Here is a 25272-nt window from a genome sequence, read left to right on the forward strand (position 1 = left end):
ATCAGAATCCCGCGCTGCCCCAATGAGAGAGATTCACTGTGGGCTTTTGAATACTTTGGAAAAGACATGTTTGAACAACAGGCTGCAAATGATTGAAAAGACCGGACGGCTCAATATGGTTATTGTGCACGTTGACAAAGGCTTGCTGATGCAGTCCTGTTTTCTCTAAATCTTTACTCTAAATAATTTTTCTAATCATAGTTTTCATATTTTACATACACAGTGTGATTAGTTTATAGGTGTGGCGATACCTTTTGTACTTTTCTGTTCAAAAGAATATACATATTTTATTACAAAAATATTAAAGATAAATATATTAGAACAAAAACGAAAAGAAACCTAGGAAGACCAAAGCAGCTGCAAGAGAGTCAAGAAACAGGAAAATATGATAGTCACAGCCACCTAGCTAATACTGCTTCTTCAATTAAGTCTTACAATTTACCGTCAAGTATTTGAACAAAACAGATAAAGATAACATTTTGTAAATGCTGTCAATTTAAAACATGTATAAAAGATTACCTCATAGCAGGCATCTGGATCTAAACATTTGTACACATTCTGTTGCATATCCAACAAATCCTGTAGCAGGCCCTTCCAGTGGCTTTCACTTACAGGAGGTTGTCTATAAAAACATACAGAGAAGAAACAATTCTTGTTATGAACTTTGTTGCAATAAAAACAAAAATGTATTCCTTTTCACTGATGTTATGTAGACATACATATCTTTACATATGTTAATTCTAAATTTAGAATGAGTAAGAGAAGACAGATTGAGGAGAGGAGTAACTAAAAAAGGAGAGGACAGAAACACTTGTGTTTCCAAAATTAACAAAAATATTTTAAAACTTTTTTTTATTTATGGTAATTTCCAATAATGTATCAAGAATTTCTCAACATAAGAAATAAGGGATGAACTTATGGTATAACAGCTACAACCAGCAATTATTATACTTAAATTATGATGGAAAAAAGTCACTTCACCCAATCCAACCACAAATCAAGGGGCACTTTCAACAGAAAAAGATGTATACTGATTTAACAGGCTGTCAGTCCTCACAAGTAGGTGACACCATCCAAAGAAGCCGAGCCCCAAACTTTTATGTCAAAGTTTCTAAACTTTGATTGTGCCTCACTGCGCATATGCAGCATGCCATTATGCCACACGTCTACACAGGGGCCCCTTCAGTCTTATTTCTTAGCTTATATAATGAGAAGTCAACTCTAAGGAGGGAAGGGGTGGGTTTTGTGAGGACTGATGTCTTGCTGTCTTCTTAAAATACCTGTTACAAGTAAGGAACTCTACCTTCTCTGAAGACAAGCAGGACGGCAGTCCTCACAAGTGGGGAATTCCTAGCTACAGAATGCCCTAAACAAAAAAAGTGGAAACAAAAAGTGCAAATGGGCATTAACAATTGTTTTTGGTGGCAAGAGAACTTTTTTATTTTTTATATATTTTTTGAAAAAGGCAGTCTGTAACAAAAATAGCAAACCACAGAGGGGAAAGGAGTTGGGTGCTACACCTCAAGAGATTTGCAGACTGGCCAAACCTACTATCATATCAGGAGTTCCTGTCTAAACTGTAGAGCGATGTGAACATGTGGCCTGAACTCTACATCAGAGCTTTTCAAACCTCCTCCATACAAAACTGATCTTAGGTGGGCTACCAAAGGTGCCCTGACTCTGACACCATGAGCCTTAGCATGACCCAGCAGATTCAGGCCCGCCTGGGCATAACAGGAGATGAGGTCTGCTAGCCACTTGGATAAAGTCTGTTTGGCAACAGCAATTCCCAGCTTGTTGGTGTCAAAAGAAACAAAAACTAGGTAAACATTCTATGGTAGACTTCCACTTCAGGAAGAAGGCCAAGGCTCTCTTGCAGTCCAAACTGTGCAGTTCTTGTTTACCTTGATGGACATCTGGCCTAAGAAAAAATGCTGGAAAGATGATTGAATGGTTAAGATTAAATTTCAAAATCAAATAACTAGCCCAAAACACCTCGGAATTCTGAGGACAAATAAATAATATATATATATCGCCGAAAGCCCTCAGTAATATATTTTTTAAATTTTCTAACAGGTGATTTGTAGGACCTTTATGACCGCAACTTGTCAATCCTAACAAGCTGCATAGATCTTTGGTCCAACTTTATTTTAATTTTAATACAGTGCTCATTCGGAGTCAAATATTTTTTTGACTCTACATCACCACATGCATCATTGACTCCATTAAAACTTCAGTTATTTAATGGAGAGCATAAACAGTGCGGCAACTGTGACATGTGCAACACTACAATGGAAGGTAATGTGTGGCAACACCCGATCACAAACAAAATCTACAGAAAGAATTTTAATACCACGTGCGAGTCAGCACATGTAATATATTTAATTCAGTGTCCCTGCCCTCTTTTATATATTGGCTGTACCAGTAGACAGATTAAAGTCCGTCTACGAGAACATCAAAGCCGTATTAATACTAGCAACACCGAGGCACCGATGGTAAAACATTGTCTTCAAGCCAATCATACATTTCAGCAGCTTAAATGGACCATCCTGGAACAAGTTGTTAAAAGCGATCAAGGCGGAGATATCAATTACAGGGAGCAATGGTGGATTTTCACATTAGCATCTGAAGCCCCAGATGGCCTAAATGATAGCGTAGAATGGTCATCACTGCTTTGAATTTTCATTGGAGGAGAGAGCTGTCCCTCCTCTCCCATTGGTCTGCCTCAAACCCACTGAACGCTCAAAATCTCTGGTTCAAACAAGATGGATCCTGTTGTCAGTAAAAGCTGAGACCAAGCAGTCGCGTATGCAGCAGGACAGACTTTGTGAAAGTAGGACATAGCCAACAGCTACAACTTCAGTTATTTCACCCTCAAACAAGTTAAGTATAACTTTGTTTATTTGTATTGTAGACACCGCAGAAAATTTCCACCCCTGAAGAAGCCCACGAAACACGTACCGTGTCGGGTCGGGCCGGTGTAGAAAAAGCTGTCAAAACCACGCTATGCAAGGATAAGTGTCTTGCTTAAAATATAATTTAAAAATGTTTCAAAAAAGTGAACGTTAACACTGTAGAAGGAGGCTACCAATGATTAAATTAAGACAACACAGTCTTGGAGCAACATGAGAGACTGTAAAATAGCATTCAATGAGCTATAATCTTGCCTATGAGTATTCTTTTAAAACCTCAAAGAAACTCAATTAAAATATGAGGAGCCACTTTCTACTTTAAAGAACTTTTTAGCTACTAAAATATGTTTATTTAGCTATTGTCTACATCACCCTAGACATCTGTACAGATCGTGACATAAAGCTAAGTACTGTGTATTGTTTAACTCCTGTATCGGGATAAAGAATTATTTATGAGAATCTCCCTACCCCGTTGGACCTGATATGACTTTTTAAAGAAAGTTTTTTGAAAATTGAGAAAAAATATTTGACTCCGAGTGAGCACTGTATTGAAATTAAAATATAGTTGGACCAAAGGTCTATGCAGCTTGTTAGGATTGACACGTTGCGGTCATAAAGGTCCTACAAATCACCTGTTAGAAAATTTAAAAAATATATTACTGAGGGCTTTCAGCGATATACATAAGATTAAATTTCAACACCACCTCAGGCAGAAATTTAGAATGGATACGCAGAACCATCCTATCATGATAAAACTTGGTGTAAGGTGGATAAGTTAATAAAGCCAGGAGATCAATATTTTGGAAGGGCTTTGGGGAACAAGTGGGATATACCCAAGATTCTGCCGAATAGGGTAGGAGGTTGCCCACAGTCCTGTCAAAACCACATGTGCAAAGGCTGCATCCTCCCGAGCTTGCACATCCAGACAATAATACCTGGAAAAGATGTGCAAGGAGAACCACGTTGCAACTCGACAAATGTTGACAGAGACAACAATCTAAATTCTACCCATGACACTGACTGAGCCCGAATGGAATGAGCCCAAACCTGACTAGGTAGCAGCTTCCCAGTATCCACGAATGCAGCGGGCTATAGTAGCCTGCGAAGCTGGCTCTCCCCGTCTAGGATCGCCATGAAGGACAAACAATCTGACTTCTACAAAGGCTCAGTAACTTCGAGATACCGGACAATATGCCTCTTGACAACCAAGGGTAATAGATGATACTCCTCTGCATCTCTCTCTTTATCCAGAGACAGCAGGGAGATGGTCTGATTCAAGTGAAACTCAGTGACCACCTTTGGTATAAAGGAAGGAACAGTACGCAGCTGTACCGCTCCTGGAGTCACCTGGAGAAATGGCTCCTGGCAAGACAAGGCCTGCAGTTTGGAAACCCTACATGCCAAACAAATTGCTACAAGAAACACAGATTTCTAAGTCAGCAACTGCAAGGACAGAGTACATAGCAGTCTAAACGTAGGGCTTGCCAAAAGATCCGAGACCAAATTAGGAATCTGTAGAGGCGCCGGAAAATGCAAAGAAGGACAAAGATGTTTCACTCTTTTCAGAAAATGGGCTCCACTATTTACCTGACCCCTGAAACAGGCGAAAGCCGCTACTTATACCTTTAAGGAATTAAGTGCCAAGCTTTTATTCAAGCCATCCTGCAAAAATTCCAAAATAAGCAGAATTTTGAGCAAGGAAAGAGCAGCATCTCAATCCTCACACCAGGCTTCAAATATTCTCCACACTCGCACATAGACCAAGGAAGTGGAGAACTTTCTAGCTATTAGCAAGGTGGAAATCACTGCTGCAAACTAGCCCTTTCAAGGGCCATATCGTAAGACAAAATTGAGTCGACTCTTCGTGAAGAACAGGACCCTGCTGCAACAGGTTCCTGTGCGCCGGAAGTTGAAGAGGCAAATCTACCAGGAGCCTCCGCAGATCTGCATAACATGGTCTCCTGGGCCAATCTGGAGTGACCAAGAGCACCATCTACCTGTGGTGCTCAATCCTTCGAATCAATCTGCCCAATAGGAGCCATGGAAGAAAGGCATACAGCAACTTGTCTTCTGGACACTCCTGCAGTAGGGGATCAATCCACAATGACTTCAGATCTCTTCTGCAGCTGAAAAAGCACGGACCTTTTACGCTGCATAGTGTCGCCAACAGATCCAAAAACAGGATAGCCCAGCAATCACGAATCAGCTGAAATGTCTCGTCTGACAACACCCATTCACCTGGGTCCAGACACTCCCTGCTAAGAAAGGCTGTTCTTACATTGTCTGTGCCAGCAATGTGTGATGCTGATATCATCTGAAGATGCACCTCTGCCCATTCCATAAGTTGATCTACTTCCAGCGACACCTGCTGGCTTTTGGTACCGCCCTGTCAATAGATGTAAACCACAGTCATTGCATTGACCGACATTATGCAAATTGATTGACCTTGTAACCTGTCGCCAAACCGCAAACATGCTAACTGGATGACCTTAGCTTCCCGCCAATTGATGTTCCAGAGACTCTTCTGCACTCCAGCGCCCTTGCACCGTCAGTTCTTGACAGTTAGCTTCCAAACCAAGCAGACTCACATCCGTTGTCAGCACCAGCCAGTCCAGTGAGGTCAAAGAAACTCCCTTTCGAAGATGATCCGCCTGCAGCCACCACTGCAGTTGGGAGAAGTCCTCCATCAGTTGGTGAAGCCGAATCGAATATTCTTGAGACTGTGGATTCCAGCGAGACAGCAGGGAGTACTGAGAAGAACGCACATGCACCCCTGCCCACAGTTCCACCTACAAGGTCACTGCCATTAAGCCAAGAACCTGCAGGTAAGACCATACGGTCAGACACAGAGTGTTCAACAACAGATGGAGTTGAGCTATCAACTTCTAAATTTGAGCTTCTGGTAGGAACACCTTGCCCAGCTTCATGTCTAACCAAACACCCACAGATTCCAGTGACTAGGTAGGCTGAGCCAAGCTTCAGCAACAGGGAAATCACTTTGTGAGTTACCAGGTGGCTCTCCTCCAGCAACTTGGTGCGAATCAGCCAGTTGTCCAAATATGAGTGTACAAGGATTCCATCCTTTCTCAACGCTGCCACAACTACCACCATGACCACTGAAAAGGTTCAAGGAGTGGTGGCCAGACCAAAGAGCAGCACCCAAAACTGGAAGTGGCATCGCAGAACTGCGAACGGTAGGAAGCGTTTATGCTCTAGTTGGATGGGAATGTAGAGATACGCCTCAGAAAGTTCCACCAAGGTCAGAAATTCCCCCAACTACACAGCCATTACCACCAAATGCAAGGTTTCCATGCGAAAATGTTTCACTTGCAGATGACTGTTGACACCTTTAAGATCCAGTATGGAGCAGAAGCAGCCCTCCTTCGGCACAAGGAAGGAGTCGTGGGCACTGGAACCTCAGCCCTCAGACTGAGGAGCCTTGCCAATGTAACCTCCACCGCCTGCTTCTTCTGTGGGCAGTGGCAGGGAGACACCATGAATACGTCCTGAGGAAAACTATGAAACTCCATTGCATATCCTTCGCAATGGAGGATCACATCCGATCACATCCGATCCACGGATCGGATGTGATCTCGACGCACTTCTGATAAAAGCGAGAGGCGACTCCCTATATCCTATATATATATATATATATATATATATATATATATATATATATATATATCCTATATCCCTATATCGCAGGTGGGTCTTATCTTCCAGCAAGCGAGGACTATTGTAACTCTCTGCTCCTAGGCCTCCATATGAATACAATTAAACCCCTCCAAATGCTCCAAAACACCACAGCCAGAATCCTCACTAATACCCACAAAAAAGAGCACATCACCCCTAACCTCAAAGATCTCCACTGGCTCCCTATCTGCTTTAGAATATTCCATAAGAGCCTCACTATCATCCACAAGTGACTTCACAACCAACACACTCATTGGCTAAATGATTCTTTACAATACTATACATCTAACAGACCCATCAGATCAGCTTACAAAGGATCCCTACACACATCTTCTCTGAAGCTGTTCCACTTCACGTCTACCAAAGAATGGGCCTTTTCCTTAGCAGGACCTACGTTATGGAACTCCATGCCTCCAGATCTACGCCTAGAACACTGTACCCAAATCTTAAAAAAAAAACAAAAACCTAAAAACTTGACTGTTTAAACAAGCCTTCACATAGCCACATCCTTCACTACGATTCCCCAGGAACTCTAAGCAGGTTCAATGTCTGTGAAATCAGAGCTGGCAGTTCATCCCTGTGAAAGAACTGCAATATAGTTCTATATGGTTCCAATCTGGTGTGAATTTCCCCATCCTCAAGAGAGGCAAGCTCGGCGTCATCATCCTTGCCATTTGGATCCCCAGCCAGAGAAGTCACTGTTGCTCACTGGGGGGGCAGGAGGGTACCCTGATACGTAACAGAAGGCCCAGGCAAGGGTTCTACCTGTGCCTCCACTCTAGGAGCACTGGACAGAGTCGAGGACAGAGCCTGAAGAAGGATTGTAACTCCTGGAAAAATTCTATCAAGGAAAAAGTAGAAGCATCCAGACCAGGAGGTACCTGAGGAGTACTGACTGACCTAACATCTCCTGCTGAGGAACCAGTTAGAGGAGAACAAAAAGCAGGTGCCCCACCTGCGACATCTTTACCCAGACCCACATCTGGCTGGGAAGAGTCAGGCTTAGCAATATTAGAGTAAGACAAGTCCCCTTGAGCCTCCAAATAGTGCTGGCACAATTCAGCGGGCACTCCTGGCTGAGACACCCAAATATGACAAGCAGAGCAAAGAAAAAGGTGCTTAGGCTTCTTAGACATAGGCGCCATTATGGTTGACAATGCGCTGAATGATGCCCTGAGAGTTTTTGGTTTTTTTTAAACTTAGGCACCCAAAATTATGCCTCCACTTATATGCACACACACCTAGGCACCCAAAAATTACATGTTCAAGACTTGAGTGCGCACACCTAGGCGGCCAGAATGAAAGCGCACAGTGCCACTTGTGCACTGATATACACATGTGGCCACTAGGCGGTGCTGAACGTAGGCGATCAGAATTCAAGGCTTTGCCGTGCACTCAAAAAGTGGGCACACAACTGGACGCACAGTGAGACGTATATGCAGGACAGACAAGCCAATAGAGGGCAGCCTCAGAAAACGAGCAAATATCCGTTACGGCCTACCACACTGCACGCAGCGAAAAGCCTACGAGTGGTGCCTGGCCAACAGACTGCTCAACTCGCCAGGCTGCCCACATCCTTCGACCTCTCACAGAGCGAGACAAATATTGGAATTGCGCACTGAGCTCGGAGACCAGACAGGTGGAAGCCCTGCACGGTAAAGAAAGAAAAAAAAAAAAAACACCTCCGGCTAAGTCTCTTTTTTTTTTTTTTAAAGAAAACTTACCAGAGCTCAGCCTTACCTGGCTGCACAGACAGCCTCCAGCTGCAGAGGGAAAAGGCATGTGCTGTCACCGTCGTGCTCGGCTTCCAGCACTTGCCGTCCATCAGCTGCAAAAGTAGATAAGTTCACACTGACAAAACCTGACCAAGGCACACCTCTGAAAGACCACGGAAATCACCTCAGGAATTCTCAGCTGGGGGAGGGACCAATTGGTATCACCGCAGGAGAGCGGGGGCGGTAATTTTCTTTCCTTAATTATCCTAATTAAAAAAGAAGCAACCCCCAGTGGGAAGATGCACGTCCACCATCTGCTGGAGATGGAGAATACTGGCGGACTGAGGTCACTGCAGGGGAATATGTACTATGATATCAGCTTGCTCCATCTCCATATGCTGGTAGGCTTGCATAAACCCACTTGTTCAGGATTCATCTGACTGGATGCTAAGAAAGTGCTGAATTTCTAACTAGTTGAAGTTGGGACTAAATTATCTGATTGCCAAACAGCACTGTTTACATAGGCCTCGATAACAGAAGTCTTGTCTAACAAACATAGCAGAGAGCACAAGCCTACATGCTGAGTCCTTCAAAAAGAGGCTCAGAAAGACAATTTACAGGCCAGGAGTGAGGTGTAAAACAGATCCAAACCTGTCAGCTTGCCTCAGTTCTACATGGAGATGGGATCCTCAAATCACAAAAGGGTTTTTTCAGACAGGTCAGCTCTCTATCACTCATCTTCTAATGTTCAAACTGGGGGGAGGGTCGAGAAGTCTACATGCCTATGAATATGAATGCACTGGCTTTTAAAATCCCTGGGGAAAAAGGGCTCACCAGATACCACTCTCCAGCAAGAAGACATCAGAGACATGGCTCCCTGCCCCACCCTACAACTGAGCAGACTGACCAGATTCAGTGTCCTGAAGTGCTGTATGGAAAAGCTCTGCAGCCTGGCTATTGTATCCAGAGTCACAATTGCCAGGGTCTTCCCAAGGAACCAGGCAGATCCTCTGCCCTCCTTCAGAGGCGAGACCCTCAGCTACTTCAGAGACAGAGGCTGCATTCAGCAAAGATTCACTTCCCTCACAGCTCAGAAATCAAGGATCTTCAAAGTGGTGAGAAAGGGTTAATTCCTGGCTTATTTTGTATGGACTAGCAAGTTAGGTGTGTTTTAAAGTATGAGCAGGTTGCAGCCAAGGTGATGTGTTGTATTGTCTTCTTATTTGTTAAGCTAATTATCACAAGATGTTATTTTGTTCTAAGTGGTAAATCTGAAAAGTCTGACAAATAAAAGTCTAACTCTGTGGATAAAACATGTGGTCTTTCCTGAAATATTCGGACTGTATGGGTATAGGAGGTGGTAGAGAGAAAACTGTTTGTAGCACTGCCGGCCCCAATAGCTGTGGGGGAAGGGGAAACAAGGTGCACAGTAGCAGACAGGTTCCAGAAGCCTTCAGCAGGACTAGTAGCTTGGTGAGTAAAATTCCCACCTCACTTGTAGTAATTGACAGTGGGTCTTGTCAGACAGTTGGAATGTGGTGAGAGCCTGAAAAAAAATGAGTGTGTCAATTAGTTGAAGCATTCTCAACTTGGCTACGAGTCTTCTTGCTCAATCGCTTGAGCTTGGGTTTCCCAGACTTCATTAGCTCTCACAGTATCCAGGATTTGGTGAGTGTGATACTGCGGTCCAACAGAATGTATTCTCAGTTTAGCAGATAAGCAAGCTTGGATGGTTTTCCTAATTACTTCCCTGCTCTGTTTTTGCTTCATTGCATCAGAATAGCAAGTGGCGTACACAGAAATGATGGGCTTATTTTAGAGCAAAATTTTCTGACTGTACCCTGCTTTTGAATACAAATCTGAAACTTCCATGGACGAGCTTACATGTGTTCTGAAATTCATGGACATCATCTATTAAAAAGCATTGGAATATTCTGAAGATAAATAATACGTTCCAATCTCCACCTAGGTTTTCATACCAGACAGGAAGCAGCATCAGGAGAAAACAGTGTCTGCTGTAGCCCCTATATACAGAAAAGTACTACTATAAACCCAGTTGGACGTTTCATTTATGGGAACTTCGATCTCCGCACCAAGCCATAGCAGGGACTCACTGGAGCCATCCAAATACTAGACAGCAGGTCAGACTTAGAGATCATACAGAGTGCACTACTAAAATGGTTATCTATGCTATCCAATGTCTCTGTCCTCTGGTATATATTGGTCGCACGTGGCGTTCCAGTTGCAGACTGATTGAACACTGCAGCTGTCACACCACTCAGAGTTCAAGCCCCTATAGTTCAACACAGTCTGGAAGTATGACATATAGTTCAAGCAGTTCCACTGGATTGTTATGGAACAAATTCATATGCCATCACATGGAGGAGACATGGATATATCTCTCAATAAAAGGGAACAGTTCTCAATCTTTTATTGTACAACAGTCATACCCTTTGGTCTTAATGAACATATAGAATGGCATACTATTTGTACTACAAATTTGTTGCCTTGGCTTCAGATCGTAGTCTCAAGATATTTAACTTGCATCCAAAGCAATTCAGACTGGTGTTTGAGTGACAGATCTGTTCCTAACACTATTTAAAAATGGCATTGTTCCATTTGGTTCTTGCTAGCAGAAGACACTGGTGCTATGACGCTTTTTCTGAAGTACTGATACGCTGCTGTTAAAAATGATGATGCTAACAAACAGGTGGTATAATGACCAAGATGTCTTTCAAATAATATATTTTTCATGTGTTTATGGATGAACTGGAACTGTTAGTAAAATAATATTTTAACTAAATGCTAATAGCACTTATGAACAGGTCACCATTTTCAAGTTTCACCTACTTCCACATTAGCTCTTCAAAGAATATCAGTATTTCAGAATTTATATCTAGCAATATAAGATCAATTCATCAATTCAGATTCTATATTACTTTAGAGACAGATTATCAAGCTTTTCTGGAAGTAGAGACTGTACATTGTTTTGAATAGACTCCATGTTAGTTAAATCACTAGCACCACAAACTGACATCGAGCTGTGAGGTGAACATAAATCACCGAAACATTCAGTCATCCTTTTTTTTTTTTTATCAGTCTATAACAAGCGTATGCTTCCACTGTATTTTCAAGTGTTCAACCAAATATATGTTCAATGAGTTTTTTTCTATTTTTAGAAATATGGAGGACACTAGAGACGAATAAAGTACAGAGACATGTAGTCCCATGAAAGACATTTATTTTCATCAAAACCAGGATTTTATTAGAATAAGGTAGCAGTGAATATTGGACAGTTAAGCCCTCATTTGCAGCCCTGATGAAGAAATGTGAATTTCGAAGTTTGGTGCCAGTGTCGGGGAAATTCCATGTAACCAGTATTCAGTGACATCGTATCTAGGATAAACCACATCTTATCAGATAAGTGCTTTTCTACAACGTTAAGTCTAATATATTTTGAAAATAATTTTGAATCCTGCTTTATTAAAAAATGGATTTACCTACAGATTTAAAAAAAATTCCTTATAAAAATTTATTGTCTGTTGGATATCATTGAGACCAAATTATTATAGCTTCATGCCTTGCATTAGACATATGACACACACAAAATAAAAGTGCAGTTTGTGGCAAAATTATGATGATCTTTATGTTTATCACTAACAGTGATTGTTGTGCTTGGACCAGTCAAGAGATTTTTTAAATTTAGTGGATATTTGTAGTCTGATCACTATTTGCTCCTTTGTAAAAACTAGTTGTAAGCGGAAATGAAACATCCATGTTTACATTATCTTGTTTTTGGGCTTGGGAAAAACATCCAAACAAGCTAAGATAGAGCATAGAGAAGCCAAATAAATATTAAACAAAGTGAAGAACCTCATGGAACACCTATAGGTTGAGAGTACAAACTTGATGAGGCATCATCAATCATCACCCTATAAGAATGGTTAAGAAGAAAACCAGGATAAACAGTAGAAGTAACGCCTAGGATCCCCAGATGCCCAAGCAATGTGTCATGGTTAAGGATGTGGAAGCCTCAAGATATGTCAAGCAGTACCAAGAAGAATTTGGTGCCAGAGTCAAAACCCTGGCAAGTAATGTCAAAACTAGAGAACAACAATTATTCAGTGTTGTGAAATGAGCAAAATTCAAACTGAGAACTATTAAAGAAGTTGTCACCTAAGTTTTCTCGCAACTCATCAAGAACTACCTTTTCAATGAGGTAGAAAATAGATGGGGGCAATAGTTTGATATTTTAGAGAAATCCAAATTAGCCTTATTTAATAACGGGTGAACAGCTGCAACTTTCAAAACATCAGACCCTTAGAAAGAGAGGCATTCACAAGATTAGCTATGAAGCCACCAACATCAGATTACAAGACTTTAATCAAAGCCAAACAACAAGAAGTAAAAACATAATAATTATCCTTCACCTGATTCAATATAGAAATAACTTCTAAACAAGTAGGTGAAAATTCACTCCAAGAAGTGGCGGCAGACTGTTTCTGAGGAGGGAAAGCTGGCAATAAGGTATTAAAAGACTCCACAAGCTGAGCAATCTTTCTAAGAAAAGAAAAAGCAAACTCCTCACAGGATGCATGAGTGGCAACTAAAGAATTACACGTCAAAGGAGTAGCTAATGAATGAACAATTCTGAAAAATTTATGTGGGTGAGAAGCAGCAGCTGTAATATGGGAGGGAATACCATCGCTGCTTTGCCTGATCGATAGAATCCTTATAAGCTGCCAGTTTGATGCAGTTGGAAGAAGGGGTACTGTCAAATTTTCTCCCATGCCAAGTGTTCCTGTTTTCAAAGATCATGCTTTAAGGTCCTCAAAGAGGTAGAATTCCAAAGGGCACCTCTCTGGCACCAAATAAATAGAGATTCCATAGGTGCAAGGGCATTTAAGGTAGCATGAAAAAATGTTTGCCAAAAAAAATCAACCAAGCTATTAACATCCTGAGTAGGAGCCTGAGATAAATCAAGCAGTAACTAAGAGGACATCTATAGGCGTTCTCCTCAAGACCCTATGAGGAATGATGTCTCCATGAAATGAGTGAACTGGGCATTTTGTCAAACAATGAAATTTTTTTTTTTTTTAAATGCTCTGACCAAAGCACACCTGTGCAAGAAAGTCTGCTCTGCCCCAGAACAAACCTGTCCTGCCTCCCGAACTAGTTGGATAACATATTCCTGCTATCTTGGGGCCAATCAGTGCAGTGGAATTTACAAATATCACCATTTGTCCAGTTAAGTCCGAAATTTGCCGAACAAATGCTGTATTACATATATCAATGAGGCATTTTCAAGATAAAAGTCCACCTAAAAAAGAATCCTTCATAAATTACAATATTTTGAACTCAGAAAACAATTTCAATGTGTTAAATAGTATCTGGAACCACAAGTTGGCTATAATGATATTATATAATGCAACTGAATTAGAATTTTTGTCACTTACTTGCGCCCCGTGTGTCTTGTCAGCCTAATCATTAGATTGCGTGCCTCCTCTGGCCTGGACTGAGTCTCTTTTACAAATGAAATGGGTTTCTGCAGGCCATGCTTCTCCAAAATTTCTGAAACACTACAAATATAGTACCCAAGTTAACAATACTGCCATTTTGTTCAGAATACTTTTACAATTAACTAAACAGGATTCTGTTCAACTGGCATTTAAACTGAAGAAAACTATTTCAACTGCAAATATTTAATGTCACAAAATTATTTTAGCAAACACAAAACAAGCAGCATGCACAGCTTAATGATAATGTTCTAGTTTATTATATTCATCAAGGAAAAAAGATGTACATGCTTACGTAAGCAAACTGTAAAATGTCTAATGCATACTCTGACGCATTTTATTTTTAATCTACCATTTTACATGAAGAATAAAATGTTAAAAATGAATGTTACCTGAGAATTTGTTCCAACTGATCAACCTTATCATGAAGAGATTTAGTTATGTCCGTTTCACAGCTGTAAGGATTTAATAAAATAAAATTTTGATTGATGGAAACAATTTCCTGTACTGATTTACAAAGAATTGTGTGCACTATAAAAATGGACTTGAGTGATAAAAATACAAGTTCTAACTAATATTTAACAAGCTTTTGGAATAACTTGGAATAAACTGTTTATAAAAATGAAACCTTCCTTTAAAGGGGAAGTACCAAAATACAATTTTCTCTTAAGAACATAAGGAGTGCTATTCTGGGTCAGACCAAAAGATCCACTGAGCTCAGCATCTAATCTCAGACAATGGCCTAAAAGTATATTCAATTTCTTGCTGCTCACTTCCTGTGACAAGTGGTGGGTCTCCCTGAGTCATCTAGTTAATAACTAGGTCTTTTCCTCCATGAACTTGTCCAAAGCATTTTTAAATCCAGCTATGCTAGTTGACTTGACCACATGCTCCAACAACGAATTTCATAGCTTCACTGTGTGTCACGTGAAAAAAATACTTCCACCAATTTGTTTTAAATCTGATACCCGAATCCTAGTGTTATTTGAAAGGGTAAATAACCATTCTCTATCTATTCTACTCTGCCCATAATTCTGTAGACCTCAATCACCTCCTCTCCAGAAGCCCTAACCTGTTTTGTCTTTGTCTTAAGGGAGCTGTTCCAACACCTTAAACATTTTTGTTGACATTCTCTATACCATTTCTATCTCCACTTTATCCTTTTTAAGATGGGGTGACCAGAATTCCATACAATTCTCAAGGTGCAGTCACAACAATGATCTATTCAGAGTGACTATGATGGTCTCTGTTTTATTTTCCATCCCTTTCTGAATAATTCCTAGCATTCTGTGTGCTTTTCTGACCACCGCCACACACTAAGCTGAGGATTTCAACATAGTTTTGTCAATGATTCCTTCATTTCCTAACGTGGAACCCATCATTTTGTATCTAAAATTAGGGCTTTTTTCCCTATGTGCATTACTGTGCACTTGTCCACATTAAATTTCATCTGACATTTAGATGCCTAGATTTCTCCAGTCTCACAAGGTCCTTCTGTAGTTCTTCACAAACTGCCTGTGTTTTAATGACCTGAATATTTTTATGTTATCTGCAAATTTGATCACTTCCCTCATTGCTCCTCTTTCTAGATCATTAATGAATAAGTTGAACAGCACTGTCCCAAGACAGATCCACTATTCATGTTTCGCCGCTGGGAAAACTGACCATTAAATCCTACTCTATTTCCTGACTTTTAATCAGTTTCCAGTCCACACTGAGACAATGCCTCTTCTCCCATGGCTTTTTAGTTTACCGAAGAGCCTCATACGGCATACTTTCTTAAATGGCTTTCTGGAAATCCAAATACACTATACCAATGGTCTCTCCTTTATCCACATGCTTGTTTATACCTTAACAGAATTCTAATGGGTTATTAAGGTATGACATACCTTTCTTAAATCCACGCTGACTTTTTCCCATTAAACCATGTTTATCCACATAAGCAGTAATTTTGTTCTTAAATATAGTTTCAACACTACCATGCACCAACTTAGTGGCTCGGGTTGCCCATGGATTCTTTATTGAAAACTGGCATTACATTTGCTACCCTCCAGGCTTCACAAATAGAAGCAAATTTGAATGATATGCTATAGATTGCCAATAGTATGTCTGCAATTTCATATTTGAGTTCCTTCAGAATTCTGGAGTGAATAACATCAGGTCCTGGTGATTTGCTACCATTTAATTTGTCAATTTGCTCTACAACTTCTTCCAGATTCAAACTGAATTGATTCAGTACCTTTTCCAATTTGATTCAATTCTGATCTATTTATGAACCTTGTGAAACATCTCAAACAAATCTCTATTTTTCCCCTGGAATTTCCACTATTGTGTTGCTTTATTTGGATCTAGTTCAATGATCTCCTAAATGCTTAGTTCCATTTCAGGAGATCCATTAATTGTCCCCCAGGGCACTGTTGGTAATGGACTCACTTTTATGGTAATAGAGCTTTTCAGAGTTTGCACTATCAGTCAAGTCCTATTTAATCATATGATTTTAGGTGCTTTCTGCAGAACAAAAAGCACTAGAATTTGAATGTGAATTAAGGAACCTGGAGTTGAACAGAGCCTCCTTATGATATGGAGCTTGACACCACACTTTCACCAAAGTTTCTAGACTCTGGTGCCTGGACATCCAGATGATAATGTCTGGAGAAAGTGTGCAATGATTTCAAGTCGCCACCCTGCAAATCTCTTGCGACGACACTGACATTCAAGCCCAGGATGTACACTTGTGACCGAGTCGAGTAAGTTCTCAGTCCCTGGGGCACCGACCAGCCCTAACAAATGCATGCCAAAGTTATGGCTCCTTCAACCAGCACAATTGTAGCTTTGGAGGCCTTATGTCCTTTCTTTGCCCCACTCAAGACAACGAAAAGATGATCGGATACCCTGAAATAATTAGTGACTTTCATATAGCACAACAATAATTAGTGACTTTCATATAGCACAACAACGCTCGCTTCCCATTGAGACACCTCAACTCCTTATCCAAAGGAACCATCGGATCAAGATTTGTAAAGGCTGGTAACTTCATGGACTGATTCAAGTGAAAGGACGAAACAACTTTCAGAAGAAAAGATGGCACCATCCACAATGAAATCGCAGAGTCCAAAATCTTTAGGAAAGGATCTCCGAAATCCTTCTAGCCTAACAAATTGCCACCAGAAAAATGACCTTTAAAGTAAGATCCTTCAAAGTTGCCCTGTGCAACGGCTCAAATGCACCCCTCACATTACCTTAAGAACCAAGTTTAGGCTCCACGGAGGGCACACGTTTCGCACCAGGAGACGCAAATACTTCACACCTCGCAGGAACACACCACACCCAGATGTGCAGCATTAGGCATTCCTTGCTTCTTACCCTTCAGACACCCCAAGACCACCTCCTGGACCCATAAGGAGTTGAAAGCCAAAGCTTTCACCAAATCTCGCTGCAAAAAAGCCAAAATGTGAGCCACTGAAGCTCGAGCTGGATCCACACTGTGCTCCTGGCACCAAGCCTCAAACACAAGTTATAGAAGTGGACTTCTTTCTTGCTTGCAGTAAAGTGGCAATAACATCCTCCGGATAACTTTCTCCCTCAAATGCCGCTTTTCAAAAACCAAGCTGCGAAAGAGAAGCAATCCGCCTGGTCCAAAAATATAGGTCCTTGATGCAGCAGGTTGCGAATATGCGCAAGACGCAGCAGCCTGTCTACCACAAGATTGCTCAAATCCACGAACCATGGCCACTGAGGCTATTCTGGTGCCACCAGAATCACTTGCCCCAGATGGACCTCTATCCTTAGCAGGACCTTTCACACGAGTGCCGCGGTGGGAACACATACAGGATAATCCCCTTTGGCCATGGGAGAACTAAGGCATCTACTTTCTCTGCTCCATACTCTCTTCTTCGACTGAACCACCATGGAGCCTTGGCATTCTTCTGCGTAGCCATCAGATCCATGCAAGGGACTCCACACTTGTGATGAATCAAACGCATGGCCTCTTCTGGCAACTCCCACTCCCTGGGATTGATCCGCTGGTGAATTAGAAAATCCGCCTGCATGTTGTTCAATCCAGCTAAGTGGGAAGCTGCCAGCATCTCCAGATGCTTTTCTACCCATTGCACCAAGTCCTGAGCCTCTTACACCATGCTTGACTCTTCATACCGCCCTGTCGGGTGATGTAAACCACTGCTGTCGCATTGTCTGACAACCTCTTATTGGCCTGCCCTGCACAAGAGGAAGAAAAGCCAGCAATGCTGGACGGAACGCCCTCATCTCATGACACCTCCTCTGGAGACCACTGACCTTATGCCACTTGAGTCTGACACAGCTCCCCAACCAGTAAGGCTGGCATTGGTCATTACTACTATCCAATTTAGAACCTACTATCCAATTTAGAACCCACAAGGACAAATTGTCCCAAAAAGCCATCACTCCAGACTCATCCTGGCGCTTTCCCTAAGTGGCAGTGGTAGATGAAACTGCTCCGACAAGGGTTTCCATCTGGACAGCAAGGCAGCCTGAAGTGGCCACATATGAGCAAATGCCCAAGGGACCGATTCCAACATGGAGGCCATAGACCCAAGATCCTGCAGATAATCCTATACCTTGGGAATCGCACTGTTCAGCAAGCTGAAATCCTGCCCCTGGATCTTGTCTATCCACTCCTTGGTAATAAACTCTCTCCCAAGTCTGGTGTTGAAGCGCGCACCCAGGAATTCCTGAACCTGAGATGGAATCAGTTGGCTCTTGGGAAGATTCACTGCTGTCACTAGCTGACTATAAAGATCCTCTGACTTTGCTCGAATCAACCAGTCTAAATATAGGTGAACCAAGACTCCTTCCTACAGCAGAAATGCTGTCGGCAATCCAAAAAGCAAGGCGCAAAATTGAAAATGATCCCCAAGAATCATGAACCTTATATACCTTAGATGACCTGAGTGTATCAGAATGTGAAGATACACCTCAGTCAAATCCAGAGATGCCAAAACCTCCCCTTTGTGCACCCCCCTGTGATCACTGACCTCAGTGTTTCCATTTGAAAACAAGGAACCTTGAGGGCCACATTCACCTTCGTTAAATCCAGGATTGGATAGAAGGTACCCTCTTTCTTTGGAGGACCACGAAATAAATGGAATACTTCCCCATCCCCTGTTCCTCAACGGCACAGAAGCTATGGCCCCCAGCATCTGTAGACGATAGATGGTCTCCCAAACCACTCATCTTTTCTGTGCATAAGCGCAAGGGGACCTTATGAACAAGTCCCTTAACGGGCGTGCAAATTCTAAAGCATAACAGTGTTCTATCACATTTAGGACCCACTGATCCGACGTGATCTAGGCCCACTCCTCGAGAAAAAGGGTTAACCAACCTCCAATTCGCGGAACTGAGGAATGGGCAGGCCTCGCTTCATTGGGAAGACTTAGAATCAGAGACCCCTTGACCGGAGCCATTCCTGGTCAGTCTTCTGCCTCAAAAGGACTGATTTCAAGACTGTTGTCTTCCAGCTCCCAGTCTCTGATCTCTTCCCGAAGTATGAGACTGCCGGAAACAGCAATTCGAGCAAAATCGAGCTTGTGCCGAAGAGGAACCTCTGCCGAACTTTGGCCTGTCCTCTGGAAGCTTGTGTCCTTTAGTCTCTCCAAATTGCTTCACAAGCTCCTCTAAGTCATCTCCAAAAAGCAGCTTCCCTTTAAAAGGCAGCGAACACAACTGAGACTTAGACCAAACATCCGCTGACCAGTTCCTCAACCAAAGAAGCCATCGAGCAGATACCAAGGACATCAAAGATTGTGAGGCCCACTGCTTCCAGCTGCTCAGTCTGCTGGACATCTGCCGCCATCCCGTCTGACTGCAACTGCACAGTTCGGCTTTAAGCATAAAACTACTGCAATCTGCAGCCTGACTGCCCAATGTGGACACCTCAAAAATCCTCTTGAGGTGCACTTACAACTTTCTGGCCTGCATATCTTTAAGCACAGCTGATCCTGCTACTGGAATAGTCTTCTTTGTGACTGCCGAAACTGAAGCATCCACCTTCAGCATTCGCAGCAGATCCAAGGTCTCTTCCAGCAATGGATATAACCTCTCCATGGCTCTGCCAACCTTCAAACCTGTGTCCAGAGTCTCCCACTCCCGGAGCACCAGTTTGTTCACAGACTTCTGGAAGGGGAATGCCTTAACTGATCCCCTTAAGCCCTCCATGACCAGGACCACTTCTTCATGGTCCAAATCAGCCTGGGGTTCCTTAATCCCCAGTTTCTTCACGACACATGGAATCAGGAGTCCTAATTCTTCTCGGCAGAAAGGACGGACCACTTTCAGATCATCTCCCTCCACTGAGGGTGTCTGATCCTGGGCATTATCAGGGTCCAGAAAATCCAGAAAAGGATCAACCCCCGACAGATCAACAGGCCGAGGATCCCCATCCTCCGAGGTCTCAGAGACCGAGTCCTTATCTGCATTCCCCAAATGCCAAGGCTGGCCCAGCACTTTCTGAACTCTGGTAACCCCCCGCCAGATGGTGCTAATCTAGGCCTCTTAGCTGCAAACAGCTCCTGCAAGTCCACTGGCTTGTGAGGATGACATCACGCCGCCCTCCCAGCCACAAAAGCCTTGTGCATAAGCAGCACAAAATCCGGGGGAAAAATCCCCTAGTTCCTCTGGGACCTGCTCCAGGAGGTCTTCTGCCTCATGCCCAAACAGAGATTCCCAGGACCCCTGGTGCTCTGAGGACCTTTGATCTGCTGGAGACAGTGGCAGAGGCAGGGCCGAGTCTTTGCAGGTTCTCTCGGTCGCTGCAGCAAATGTCGACCAAATGGCTGCCATTCTCGCAGAAATCAGGAAGGCATCATCGGGTTGCTCGAGTTCTACCCTCCCTGCTCCCAGCTGAAGCATGCCGCATGTCCGAGCCCTTATCTGCACTCCCCGCACTACCCTCTCTCCCGGAGAGGCAGTGGGAGCAAGTGCTGGAGAGGGAGAGTTGTACGCGTGTCTCCCCACAAGCTGTGCCATTTCCCACCACATAGCAGAGCCGACACTGCCACACCAGGTCACCTGCTGAAAAACGCCGCCAAACCCGGCTCCTATTGCGCCTGATCTCCCCAAAACCATATGTTGCTCACTCCCGGCCGCAGACCCAACCAGCATAACCACAAATTAAGGAAAGTTACACTGGGTTTTTTTTTTTGTTTTTTTTAAATAAAACCTCAGGTTCCCTTGAGATGGCTGCAAGCTCCAGCTGTTTGGTTGTAGACGGGAAGAGAGGCAACTGGCCCTACCAGTTTCCTCCCTCAGCGGGTCTCTGAATCTAGCCAGATTCAGGGGTATCCAACCCCTCCACTTGTCCACTCCTCTACCTGAAGGGCTGGCCCCACCAAGACCTACCAACCTTAAGGGAGGGTAACCATTCACTTAAATTCTCAACTCCTCTCTCTTTTCCCTTTTTTCTAACTGCAAATTTCACACCACCTTTCATCTGCTGGAGTCAGAGAAATAGTGACGGACAGCAGATGGCACACCAGGTTATGTGACAGCATCAATGAAACTTCCTCTGTCTCCATCTGCTGGAAAGGAGGCAACACCAAGGAGTCTGGACTGATCTGGGTACTTACAGAGAATATACATTCAACATATCTTGAAGTATTAAATAATGGTGAATCAGATTGAGAAAAGGCTGAAGGCATGACAATGTGCTCTGACCTCATGGAACAATTAACTAAGGCAACTGAATAAACATTCAAAAATTACAAATTTACATTTCAAAATTTTAAAAGCAAAAACTGATTTTTGTGCTTATGGATTAATTGTTCAGTCTAGTTTCCTAAATGGAAATTGGCTTTATAAATTTGCAGCTGTGGATGTGTATCACTCCTCCCACCCTCACAAATAACTTTTGGATCATCCATCCAATTTCAATCAAATTTGTTACAGATAAAGTTCCAGGTGACCCTTGGCTCACACTTTCCAAGTGTTCTTCAATATCCTGTGGTATCCTCCCCCCCCCCCTTAAAATCCCCTTTTTTTTTTTTTTTTTTTTCCAATAGTGAAACAGGTCAGAAAACATTATGATGTCACTAAGCATTTTAAAAGTTGCCTTGGCACCAGTTAACTCCTTATGTTGCTTAGATTTCTATAGGGAAAAGACATGTAAAACATTAAATTATTATTTTTTTACAAACACATTAACATGTTTTGTGAATTCTTGCACCCAAGAAGGAAACTATCATTAAATGTTCTTGATTTGTTTATAAGTGCAATAACACACTCCAAAGTATATGTTAAATTCGACCCACTTTCCCAATGTGTGGACACCTGCTTTGATTTCATGATATAATAATATAAGAAGTGTCATGCCAGGTCAGACCAAAGATCCATTGAGCCCATCTTGTCTCACACAAGGGCCTACCCCAAAAAGTAACTCCAATTTCTTGTTGCTTACTCCTCTGGTAAGTGCTGATCTTCCGGAAGTCACCTGGTTAATAATAGATTATGGACTTTTCTTCCAGGAACTTGTCCAATCCCTTTTTAAACTTATCTGTGCTAGCTGCCTTAACCTCATCCTCTACAGCTTGATTTTTCATTGTTTTAAATCTTCTACTTTGGTTTCAAGGAGTGTTCCCTAGTCCTAAATCTATCTAAAAGAGAAATAACCCATGATTATTTACCTATTCCACCCCACTCATGATTTAATAAACCTCTATCATGTCCCTTCCTCTCAGTCGTCTTCTCCAAGCAGAAGAGTCCTAACCTGTTTAGCTTTTCTTCTTGAGGGAGCCCTTCCTTCCCCTTGACCATTTTGGTAGCTCATCTCAGTATCTTTTCTAATTTGCTTTATCTTTCTTGAGATGGGATGACCAGAACTGTACATACTACTCAAGGTGCAGCCACACCATAGATCTATAAAGAGGCATTATGAAGCTCTGTTTTATTTTCCAATCCTTTCCAAATAATTCCTATCATTCAGTTTGTTATTTTAACAGCTGCCACAAACTGAGTTGAAGATTTCAATGTACTGTAGACAATGGCTCCAAAATCCTTTTCCTGGATGGTAACTTAATTGGAACCTTGCATTGTGTATATAAAGTTAGGATTATTTTTCCCTGTGTGCATCACTTTGCGCTTGTCCACATCAAATTTCAACTACCAATTAAGATGCTACTTTCCCAAGTCTTGCAAGGTTCTTCTGCAGTACCTACTAGTCTACATGTGTTTTAACTATTTGGATTATTTTGTTTAACCTGAAAATTTCATCACTTGCTGTTCCTTTTTCCAGATCATTAATAAATAAGTTAAATAGCATGAGTCCAAGGACAGAAACTCGGGGAACTCCACTATTCACCTTTCTCCACTAGAAAAACTAATCATTTCGTTCTTTATTTGGTTTTCTATCCTTTAACCTGTTATCAATCCACAGTAAGACAACACCTCCTATCCCATGAATTTTTAGTCTTCTGAGGAGTCTCATCAGGGATTTTATTACTCACCTTCTGAAAATCAAATACACTATACTGATTGACTTACTTTTATCCATTTGCTTATTTACACCTTCAAAAAAATCTAATAAGCTAGTAAAGCACGACTTCCCTTTGCTAAATCTAAATAGTTTTTCCCTATTAAGCCATGTTTATCCATATGACCAGAAATTGTATTCTTAATTATAGCTGCCATCATTTTACCGGTCATACACATCAGGCTCGCTGGTCTGTAGTTACTCAGGTCACTCCCAGAGCCCCCCTTTTGAACATTAGTGTTACTTTTGCTACCCGCCAGTTCTCAGGTATGGATGCAAATTTGAAAGATAGGTCACAAGTCTGGCCTACTTTATTAAAGCCATGCAGCTTATCAAATGCTGCATATTTCTGCCTCAGAATTATAGGCTTATGTTTCAGTATGGGTACATACAGGAAAACATACACTTTCTCTACTAATTTAATAGAATTCTGTGTACAGATTTTACACACATAACCACCATGAGTTATACACACAGCAGTGATCCCTTTAAGCAGTGCATGTGTGCATGCACATATTAAAGCACAGTGCACACAAGCTCCCTTTCAGGTGAATAAAGGTTTTTTTGTTTTCTTTTTACTTCCCAGTTCCATGCGTATTGCTGCACAGCCAACAGAAAGGTTCCGAGCCCCATTCAGACTATAACATTTTGATCCTCTTCCTCCAATCCAATGTCCATTCCTTCCCATCTGAGCACCTCAGCCAACAGATCATTGCCACCAAAGCATTTTTGTTTGATCTGCTGTTACACTGGCTGCTTTTGGGAAGCATGCAGCCTAGACTTGGAGTCATCTTTCATGGGCTATCCGCTGCAGTTCTTTTCAGTTTGAAGCACTGTAAGTAAGGTTCCCCTCAATCCCCCTCCCCCGAGGTAACACAGTCTTGTCTACAGTGTTGCCTCATCTGAGAGAAAGCCGTGACTGTGATTCATGGAGTCTCAACTGGTCCTAACTGCGTGTTCCTCCCTACTGCACAAGAAGCCAGGATCTCACTGATTCACACTTGTCTCTCCCAGCATTGCTACAGGCATAATCTGCCTGCATTTACAACTGACCTCCCCCTGAGCAAATCCAGCATCTAACAACACACTGTCTCCTGTCCTACTGCCACAACTGCCCAGCCATGACTCTGCTACTGGCCCATTATGCCGCCTGCCTCCACGATCCCTCACGTGGCCTGCCCCGATCCCCCAGCAAACAATTCTGGTCTGCCCAGCTCTGGTCGAAATGGAAGCTGGAACTGAAGGCGGCACAACTGCACTAAGGTACATGCACACCAAACCGCTACCGTGCCTTTTCCTCTCTGTCACAATGTTTATAATGCCTGTCAGAAGGGGGGGTTGTATTTTTATGGAGGCGCTGCGTGACTCCCCTGCTCTCCACTACTCTAAAGGTTTTGCCTTATTTTACTTAAGGGAATCTTTGACAATGAAAATTATTCTGCTGTGCAACAAAATAGGATATAGGCAGTGTCAGATCTGAAGAGATCTTAATTTTTGACAGGCTATGTGCACAAACATTTTCCATGCAGTTAAGAAGAAGTTGAACTTATTTACTTCTGACATTTAAAAAGAGACATGAACTGCAAGATGGAACACTGAGTGACACTGTTTAGTTACTGACATTATTGCTTTATGCTTGCAGCTTGGAAAGATGTTTGAGACAGCATCTCCCCTGAAGAAGTGTAAACCCTTAGCATAAACTCTCTCGGTGCTGGACATTTTTTATTTTGTTGGCACTCTTTATTTTTATAGCCCTTAGTCTGTTAAGCCAGAGAAGAGTCCATCTCAAAATGTTTGGAGCCTGCCTAACATGCAAACAAAGAAACAATGAAATAAAAATCTCACAACATAATGGGGCAGATTTTTAAAAAGTACGCTGGATTTTATAAGATACGCGCAAAGGGGTGCACATTTGTGCAACCTGCGCGCACCGAGCC

The 25272-nt window shown here is 42.3% G+C and overlaps 1 protein-coding gene across 1 annotated transcript in view; it reads right to left on the bottom strand.

Annotated features, from left to right (window-relative positions):
• The window catches only part of NBAS (neuroblastoma amplified sequence), a 1239997-nt gene that overhangs the window by 806938 nt on the left and 407787 nt on the right, over nucleotides 1–25272 (bottom strand). The window contains exons 27-29 of the mRNA XM_029595926.1: nucleotides 14229–14291; nucleotides 13777–13899; nucleotides 520–622 (exon numbers count right to left, since the gene is read on the bottom strand). Of these exons, the coding sequence (XP_029451786.1) occupies nucleotides 520–622; nucleotides 13777–13899; nucleotides 14229–14291 (289 nt within the window). The remainder of the gene's footprint in view (nucleotides 1–519; nucleotides 623–13776; nucleotides 13900–14228; nucleotides 14292–25272) is intronic.

This window comes from Rhinatrema bivittatum, chromosome 3 (assembly GCF_901001135.1).
Source record: "Rhinatrema bivittatum chromosome 3, aRhiBiv1.1, whole genome shotgun sequence".
NCBI lineage: Eukaryota > Metazoa > Chordata > Amphibia > Gymnophiona > Rhinatrematidae > Rhinatrema > Rhinatrema bivittatum.